General features: G+C 40.3%; 1 protein-coding gene across 1 annotated transcript in view; it reads right to left on the bottom strand.

Moving 5' to 3' along the window:
• Positions 1 to 960: 960 nt before the first annotated feature.
• Positions 961 to 10,162, bottom strand: part of SMAP2 (small ArfGAP2) — a 976,618-nt gene continuing 967,416 nt past the window's right edge. The window contains exon 10 of the mRNA XM_044059966.1: positions 961 to 2,346. Within this exon, the coding sequence (XP_043915901.1) occupies positions 2,221 to 2,346 (126 nt within the window). The 3' untranslated portion in view covers positions 961 to 2,220. The remainder of the gene's footprint in view (positions 2,347 to 10,162) is intronic.

Raw genomic sequence — 10,162 nt, 5'->3', positions numbered from 1 at the left:
GACATGGGAGAGACCTCACAGAGACACAGGGAGAACACGCAAACTCCAAACAGGCATTGGTTGGAGGACAGGATCGAACCTTGTACCTTGGGCATGGGAGGCAATGACCTTAACCATTAAGCCAGCTGGTCTCTATATGCTGCTTAGTTCTCATTAGTGAATATTTAGAGAATTATGTAAAAATAGAGCATGTGCATGTAGTACTTTTCACTCAATCAATACAGACTAGCATAGTGATGGTGTTTGGAAAAGATACTCACATAAGTACATTTGTGAAAGAATTGGTCTGCTGTTGCAAGAAAAATGGGTGGGCAAACAAATGAAAGAAGAGAAAGCATGAGACAAAAATGCAAAGCAGTAAGAAAAAAACTTATATAATGTTAAACTTGGGGGTGGGAGGTGAGGGGGATAGGATTCATTTACTTTCTAAGAAAGCAACTTTAGTGCAGTACTGAGAAGGGGCTCCTAGGTCCAAAGAAGAAGAATATATTTTGAGAGAAAAATCTCAGAAAAAGGGAGACACTCCACTTCGCAGACTGAGGTCAGAAAGCTAGCAACAAAGAAGCAACCTAGAAATATACTACTTTGTCAACCCACAAGGAGATTTTGCCAAAATTATTAAAAGCAGTCTTGGGTTCTTTTCCTCAAGTGAACTATAGCAGTGCAAATGAAAATCTGGAGAGGCTTAGCATAGGGGAGAAATATGGGACGAGGGGTGGGGTGGATGTTGGGCAGCCTGGGAAAATTTTACAACCGAGCAGTCCTTATGTCTGCCACTGTTAGTCCTACTGTTACATTGGATGGACTAGCATGAGTTTTACCCAAAGTTAGACCCCCATCCACAAGAACAAATATATAAAGATAATGTCATTACCATTTGCATGTTAAAAATACAGTCAGTATGATAAAAACAGATTAAGACCAAATAACCACTGATATTACACACAGAAACATATAAAATTAATGAGAAATATGTTCACATCTTTATTAAAGAATCTTATATACAATATATGAGAGCAATGGAAAATTTCATTATATTTCTAAACTCTGTCAAACACAGAAGACATCTACAGTTAACATGCCGAATGACAAATGATTCTGCCTGTCACCATAGGTTTTGTTAGAAGCCAACAAGACACTAATTTATTACAGGAATTAGTTCGTAGTACAATGGAATGCTCATTTTTGACTGGCTAAGAGATGGTGCCAGAGCATATATTTTTAAAGCAGGAGTCACCTTGTTTGAATTTAAAATAATAAAAAAAAAAACAGAGAAAGATGGACAATGTGTTATCAAAAAAAAAAAAAAAAAAAAATAAAGTTTTGAGCTTACCACGTAAAAATTCATACATAGTCAGTAAAAACCTCAGGAGCATTGTGCTTATCTTGCTTCATTTCCTAAAAGATTTTATTACCCGCAATTGTCAACCTAGCTATATACACCTTCAAGTGAACCCTACACTCCTGAAATTGTAACTGTCAATTTAGAATCAGCCAGAAATAAAAGACTATATAAATATATACATTTTTACTTAAATGAAGTAGTTTAAAAACACAGGGAAGTCTGTACTAAACGTAACACATGTAATTTAGAGGTAAACTGTAAAAAAAAAAAAAAAAAAAAAAGAAGCAATACAATAAGACACTTTAAGAAGTGCAAACTTTACATTCAATACATGGTTCCTGACCCGCAATTTGAGGACCCTCATTTTACCTAGAGTGCTGACAAGACTTTGGCAGAGAAAAAACAATCCAGTTGTCACAGTGGAACCTCAATTAGCAGAGTAAACTGAAGGAAAACAATACTTGGCAAAACTATAATCTAACAACACTGTTTAAGAGCATAATGTCACACAAACATCTTACACTGGGCCAAAACCCCATATCAAGTATACACCTTTCTTTGTACTGTTTGGATGGATCTTTTACAGAATCAGTTATGTGATTTCAGAGGCATAAACAAAATCTCCATTAATTAATAATTCAACAAACTATCTTGAAAATTGCATTGATAGAACCTTATTTGCTTTTTCATTATGTTGAAGATGGTGAAGAATGCTTCAGTTTAATCCAAAGCAAATGTCCTAGTTGCTGAGGTTTCTCTGTTATAATAACTGGAAAAGGCCAACGGTGGACTGCATTAATGAAAGCATGGTTAGGCTGAAACAGCCCAAACGTCTTATGGAACAGGTATGAAGTAAACCTTTTCTATTCCCATTTTCATTTCCATATTTCACTGCTGAGGGATTGAGTGGTTCCAGAAGTGGCTCCACCTCCTATTGGCTGTCCATATCCCATCATTCCAGTGCTTCCATAGAAATTCATTCCTGTCATTTGCTGAGTCATCTGAAAAAAGAGATTAACAAGATTCTAAGACTGCAAGCAGCTTGCACATGCAAATTCCCAGTAGGGAAAACATACTTATACCACAACATGATAAAACCAACTGACAATTGTAAATATGGCTACACTATCTCTATAAGGCAGCCCTTTCTTAGCTATATCTGTACTACAGCTGGTAACAAGGAAAGTACAGAAAAGCTGTTATATATGTACATGCAATAAATTCAGATCTGCAAAAAGGTTTCACCCAGCAGTGCCTTATCATTCATTTAAACCCTATACTTGCAGGCTGCACCTTTTCAGCAGGCTAATATTTATCAGTTCTATCCTGACCTCGTATTATGCTGTGGGTTTTCTGCACCTGCTCTGTTTTTTTTTCTTTAACAGCCAAAAAGATGACAGTTAACTGGTTGCTGTAAACAGACTGCATATGTTGTGCTTACATTGTTGCTGTGACCTGGGTTATGGCTGGAAAGGGTTTAAAACAAACAAGTTCATTTATATGGTTTTAACAAATATAAAAATGCATATTTCAGCTGAGCCTGCTCTCATATTTTCCAATATTTCACCATAAAGGGAACTCTTCAAAGATGTAATCAAGCAAGGAATGTAACATACAGGTATTTAACATGCCATGTGATCTGCAAGAAGGCCTTTTGCAGTGGACAGCTACTGGGACTTCCCTCTTCTCAGATCTCTAGCTTGGAAAAATCCAAAGCTTTCTCTAACTTCCACACTCAGAGAAAGATAAGCCTTTAATCATTGCACATTATGACAGCGTGTGCCAAACTAGGGAGGCGTGTCCATTCTCAGGGTGCCCCCAGCTGGAACCCATAGGCTAAGCAGGCACACACTGAAACTAAAAAAAAAAACACAATAAAAAAATATATAAATTATGCACTTATACATTTGCCAGATTTACAAGAAAATCCTCTGGTCTACTTGCAAAATTTGGATGGAGAGGTCAGCCAAGCAAAGGAGGGTGGTAAGATTTTTCAATATTCTTAAGAGACAGAATCTCTAACCTTGTGTATTTTGGTATGATTCCATTATAACTATTGCACATTTTCTTCCCAAGCTTCATTTTTACTTCATTATCTGACTCGCATTTTATCTAACATACTTCCATGCCGCCTGCTAGTTCCTTTGCAAATTTGCTTGCCCTGCATACATTCTCAAGGTCACTTCTACTTCTCTTAAATGCTTTTTCCTTCTCTGATTATTTTTATACCACAAAATATTCTGCCTCTTATTAATAAAGCATGAAAATCACCTAATTCAATGTCAGACTCTATTCTTTACCTTGGTGACACTTTTATTTGTACAGAAAAAAAATGATGCGCAAGTAAAAGTTTTTTTTTCTGAGTTTATAACTATTCAAATTTCTCCCTTATTGCTACTATTTTGTCTTTTTTGTACTTGTAAAAAAGTAAAACTATTACTTACATCCAAAGTTTCCTCACTGTACCTTATAGAAAAGTTTCTTAGCTATTCTGCTCAAAATGAGGGAGAACATTTTCTGAAGTCACAGCTTTTAATTTTTGACTAAAATGCCTTGGAGTGAGAGACTTCCAAGTGGGAGCAGTGACCACCTTTTCTTCAAAAGAACAAAATATTCCATTGGCTTCTGCAAGCTCTATGAATGAAAGATCAACTGGCAAATTTTCATTAAAAAAAAAAAATTTTGAACTATGAATTACATCTCTACACAACAGGATGACAAACTTGAAAATGAACACTATTCACTTCTAAAGTACAGTTGTGTAAAATCTTACCATAACAGAAGATGTCCTTTCACTGCTGCAGTATTCTTTACAATAAGGATCCCCTGCCAATGCAGCCCGACGTCCATCGAGTATACCAAAGCCTTTTGGTTGTAAAGGGTATGCTGTATGTCACACATATGCTCTCAGCACATGGCATTGGGCATAAAGGTGACATCTGGATGTACCATCCTCAGAAATGAAAAGCACCAGTAGGAATGACAGTCCAAGGATAATAGGAGGTAACAAGCACACCGAGAAGGAAAAAGGATCAGGGGAAGGTAGGGAGGATGGAGCGAATACTGCAACAGTGAAAAGAAGGACATCTACTGTTATGATAAGATTTTACATAACTGTACATTGTCCTTCCATATCACTATTGCAGTATTCTTTACAACAGGGAGAGTGCAAAAAGGAAGAAGATTTGGAAGAGGAAGGGCCAGCAGAGCTCTCTAGGAAGCCAAGAAGTATGGCCCTGGCAAAGCTAGCTCTGACCCTAAAAATCCCATCAAACGTATAGTGATTAGTAAAGGTATGCACAGAAGTCCATGTTGCTGCGTTAAGAATAGAATTATTATCCAAACTGTTGAAAAAAGCACCAGAAGAAGCCACAGCCCTAATGGAATGAGCCTTAACAGAGCAAAGAAGGCTATTCCCATGAAAAGAATAGCAAAACAAAATGGCTTTAGAAATGGTTTGCTTGGGAACAGCCAAAGCTAATGACCCAGGATGAAAATAAATAAAAAAGCTGTTCAGATTTATGAAAAGCTTTAGTTTTATCCGAATAATACCTGAGATTTCTATGCAAATGCAAGGTGTGTAAAACATTCTCACTAGCCGACTGCGGAGAGGAGAAAACAAGTGGGCAAATGAATACACTGATTAAGACACAACTTATTAAACGCCTTGGTCATAAAAGAAGGATTAGTACAAAGGGACACCCTGTCCTTATGGAAAACTAAAACAGGAGGAACGGCCAAAAGGGCTTACAGCTCAGACACCTGTCTGGCAGAAGTAAGGGCCAAAAGAAGAACAGAATTCAAAGAACAATGTTGTAATGAACCTGAAGCAGCAGGCTCAAAAGAAGCCAGAGTCAATTTTTCTAAAACAAAATTAAGGTTCCAGGAAGGAAGGGCAGGCTTCCTCTGAGGCTTAATGTGATGGATGTCTTTAAAAAATGTTTAGCCTCAAATCTAGAAGATAAAAGGAGAATCAATGGCACACAAGCAGAGATAGCTGAAAGGTGGGCCTTAACAAGAATATGCCAACCCAGCATTGAGAAATTCACATAAATGAGAGAGAACCAAGGGAACATCCACAGTAAGTGGACTGAGGTTACAAGAAAGATGCCAAACAGAAAACCTCTTCTGTTTGGATAAGTAAGATTTCCTATTACAGGGTTTCCTAGCCTCCTGCAGGACCCAAAGCATGTCCTTGGAAAAAGGTATGTAGGGGATCAAAACTCAATCATCCACAATGTCAGCTGAAGAGTGGACAGGTGGAGATGGATGACAGATCCCTTGTCTTGTGTGAGTAGGTCCACCCTGTGAGCTAATTTGTGATGACTGCCCTTGGCAAGATTCAGAAGTGGGAGCCAATGCTGTCTGTGCTAAAAGGGCGTCACCAGCAAGATTTTTAAAGAATTCTGTTTCATCTCAAACAGGATTACTGGAATGAAAGGAAGGGGAGGGAAGGCATAAAGAAACATCCCCTTTCAAGAAAAACAGAGGGAGTTCATCTTCTAAGCCAGAGGGCACAGGACTCTGGCACAAAAAACAGGAAGCTATCTGTTTAGAGGGGAGGCAAATAGAAGTACTTGAGTACCCAACTGGTGGACAATATCCAGAAACTCATCCCTGTGAAGCTTCCACTACTGGGATAGTGTTATGGATCTGCTCAGAGAATCTGCTGCTATGTTCTGATATGACAGAATGTAAGTTGCCTGAAGGGTCACCTGATACTAGATAGCCAGCTCCCAAACCTGAAGAGCTAACCTGCTTAGCAGGCAAGACCTTGTCCCCCTTGCTTGTTGACACATCACATCACTGTGGTGGTGTCTGTGAGAATCTTGGAAGGCTCTGGAAGAAAGAGAAAGAAAAGCCTGAAAAGCCAGCAGAAGAGCTCTCATCTCTTTGACATAGATGTGGTCTTTCTTTTGTCAAAGCGACCAAAGGCCCTGTACCTTCAGAGGGCTGAAGGATGTCCACAATCTCACATCTGAAGCATCTGTGAAAAGTTCCTGAAAGGGGACTGGAGCTTGAAAAGAAAATCCTGGGTTGAAGGAAATGAAGGAAAACTGATGAATCCACCACTGAAGTTCAAGCTTGAGGCACGGAAGAGGATGTACTGAAAAATTTAAAGGATGAGAATGCTGATGCAAAACTGACTTCAGGAACCACTGAACCTTTCTCATGTGGAGTTTGACTAGAGGGAGTATAAGAATGGTGGAAGCCATGTAACCCAGAGCCCTCAGAAACCCTCTGGCTGTGACTGGAGTCAGAGGAAGAAAGGATTGAAAGAAAGCAATCAGAGTTAAGGCCTTGAGAGGAGAAAGGGATGCCAGCATTGGAACAGTCTGCATCCTGCAACTCAGAAAAAACATGATCCTGAGAAGGAGTCAGGAATGATTTGCAGAAATTTACTGTAAATCGCAGGCTTTACAAGAGAGAAATGGTAAAGTGTAGATGCAGAAGTAAGATTTCTTGAGAGGAGGCTTAGATAAGCAGGTCATCTGGAAATGGAAAGACCTGTGACCTGTACCCCCCCCCCCCCAGCTCAGCCTGCAGAAAGCAATCACAGAAATGAGGCATTTGGTGGACTCTTGTGGCAGTAAAGAGCCCAAAGGGAAAAGCAGAGAATTAAAAATGCCAGGAAGCAACTGAAAAATGTAAAAACTTCCTGAAAAGGGGGTGAATAGGAATGCATAGGTAAGCATCCTAGAGATTCAGGGAAACTAGAAACACCTGAGGAAGCAGCACAGGAAACAAGGTTTGAAGGGACAGCTTCTGAAAGGAAGGGACTTTCAAAAAGGTGTTTAGCTGAAACAGATCCAAAATGGATCTCCAGGCGCCTTCTTTCCTGGAGACCATGAATATTTTGGAGTAAAATCCCCTTCCTCCTCTGAGGAGTTATAACTTAATGAATTGTTTCTTGAGCCAACAGGACCTGAAGCACCTCTGGAAAAAAGGACAGTTGTTCCTGAAAAGGCTGAGGAAGACTCAAAAAGATTTTCAAACCATGTAATAACCCTGCAAAATTATGGAAAGAACCCATGAGTCTTGCATGATCTTTACCCAAATATGAAGGGACAGGGAAAAACACAGAGAAAGAGGAATGTGAGAAGAACAGGACAGTCAGACAGCACCTGGTTTGTCAGGAAAAGGAGGTTTCTGAGTAGGAGTTTAGGTAGCCTGGCAGGAGTAAACCTTCTACCACCCTTTTCAACTTTGGAGGGAGGGCGAGACTGTCTACGAACAAAGGCTGGCTTATAAGGATAATTCTTCTGAAACTTAGGCACAGGGGAAACAAAAATATGCTTCAACTCTTGTAAGGCCTTGCCCTTTTCTTGCGTGGACTTAAACAACTCTGCAAAAGCAGCATCCCTAGATGGAGCATCAGCTGCATCATAGCTGCATTTTATAGAATGATGAGCTATTGGAAGGATGTCCCAAGCAAAGCAAAAGCAAAGGCCTTCCCCTCAGAATCAGCAATATCAGAAATAGCCTGACAAGGCTTGAGAGAGAAGAGCCAAAATGGACCTAATCATGTGTGTCTGACGGATTCCATACATTTGGTCGAATTACAAATGATACCAGGCATTGCACTTTACTGAAAGATCACTTGACTGAAAGCTCATTTGGTCGAAAATGGAATATAGCCCCTGCCCCACTGCAGTGCAACCCTGGAGTGAGAATATTAAATAAGGGTGTGTGTGGGGGCATAGTCCTCCACAATGGGGGCATAGCCCCCTACATCATTTCAATGTGTTCACTATTATAAGAAGTTATATCCATTAGAAATGCACTGATATATATATCTTTAGTAAAAACTATTGGCCTAATGTGGGGGGCTACGCCCCCCCCATACCCCCCTTATTTAATATTCTCACTCCAGGGTTGCACTGCAGTGGGGCAGGGGCTATATTCCATTTTTGACCAAGTGAGCTTTCAGTCAAGTGAGCTTTCAGTGAAGTGAAATGCCTGGAATAATTTTCGACTAAGTGCAATTCGACCAAATGTATGGAATCCGTGTCTGACAGTTAATAGCACTAAAGGCTAAGGTAACAGACATACACCTTCTTACCCACTCTCTCCATGGTTCTGCTGTCCTTATCAGATGGCAACAATTTAATGGAAGGCAACAATTTGGAAGGCTTATCCGAAGCCACTGACACCAGCGAGGGGTCCATCCGAAGGGCACTTACAAAGAAACTTGCAGCCCTCAGGCACTTTATAAAACCTATCAGATTTTTTGGGGGCATGTGGTTGGGAAGCAGTGGGAAAGGCATCCAGAAAGGCTGCAAGAAGAGGAGGAACAGCAGAGTGCCTAGGAGACTCCATTTGTAGAAACTCATAGTACCTCTTCCAAACATCAGACACCTGAGCACAGTCCCATTTGAAAAATTCCATCATTCTAGAAACAATATCACCAAAATAAATCTCCTCTAAAGGAGAGAGTCAGGATTGAGAGGCTCTTTTTCCTCATAACTATAGTCAAGTGGTGAATGAATCTGGAAGGAATAAGTCAGGGATTCTTTTTCAGAATCATCAGCATCCTCCTCAGAAGAACACTGCTTCCTAGATCTCTTAAGAGGGGCAGAAAACCAGGGGGAAAAGGAACAGAAAGACACGGTGGAAGCTTGAGAGCCACAAGGGGATTAAACAAGCCTTGAGTGAATTTTCGCCATTCACTCAAAGCATCTTTTGGAGCAATTGAAATATGTTTAGCTTTTTCCTTCTTTCTGAGTGGGATGTCAGCCTTAAAGAATTCTGGAGTCTCTGACCCCTGACAGCACTCAATAATGGTAGTCAGAACCTCTTCTCTATTTAAAATTTTAGGAACACCCCCTAGGCACTTCAGTAATAACTAGCCATAGTTCCCCTTGTACATCTGAGGCGCATGTCTGCAAAACCTCCATGGATGTGAGTGGTGTCGGGTCCATGTCAGCTTCCAAAGTGGTCATTGTACAGGAATCCCAGAAGGAAACCAGATGATCCTCCAGGCTTTCATCAGCTTCTAGAGAGATGTCGGGTGGAGGTGGTACAGCCAAAGAATCAGATAAGACATTATTGAGCTTTTTCATCATGGATGGATGGCCATTGGGCTGGGAAGATCCTTCCATGGTATCCTTAAGCCAGCAATTTAAGTAATTGGTTTTCAAAGTAACTCACAAGGGAAGAAAGCCAACTCCCCAATGTCCTGGGGACAAAGAACTGATAAATCTCACAAGATGTACGGTCGTGGGAGATCACTAAACAGAACAAACACTGCTCATGATGATCTTTATGGGGAATCTGTCTCCTGCACTGCCATTTCCCCTTTCTGGATGACATGAAATCCAACAACCAAATACAATCAAACGTATAGCATAACCAAAAAAAAAAAAAACCCAACGGGGCACTCATCTGAATGCAGTAGAAACCAGCAGATGAACAAGCGCTGAGACAGACAATCAAAGATGCGTTCGGACTGGCGGCAAAGAAGTTCTGAGGATGGTATGTCTGGATGTCACCTTTATGCCCTATACCATGCGCAGGGAGCACAAAAGTGTGACATACAGCATACACTTTACAACCAAAAGGCTTTGTTATATTGGCCAGATGCTGGGCTGCCCTTGGCAGGGGATCCCTATTGCAAAGCATACTGCAATAGTGATATGGAAGGACATCACTTGATACCATGCAACCTGTGTAGTACCTGCTAGAATGTTCAATTAAAAACACAAGCAACTTTAATGTGTGCCCAACCTTCATGGCAGCTTTGCTGTGCCTGCCTTCACATCTCCATTCTCTGTAAACTCTCAACTATTAAAACAAAAATAAATAAATAAAATCAAA

The sequence above is a fragment of the Protopterus annectens genome, chromosome 1.part2 (assembly GCF_019279795.1).
Source record: "Protopterus annectens isolate FY-2018-M chromosome 1.part2, PAN1.0, whole genome shotgun sequence".
In the NCBI taxonomy this organism is placed as follows: Eukaryota; Metazoa; Chordata; order Ceratodontiformes; family Protopteridae; genus Protopterus; species Protopterus annectens.
Note: the sequence above shows the minus strand (reverse complement) of the source record. Positions and strands in the feature narration are given on the sequence as shown.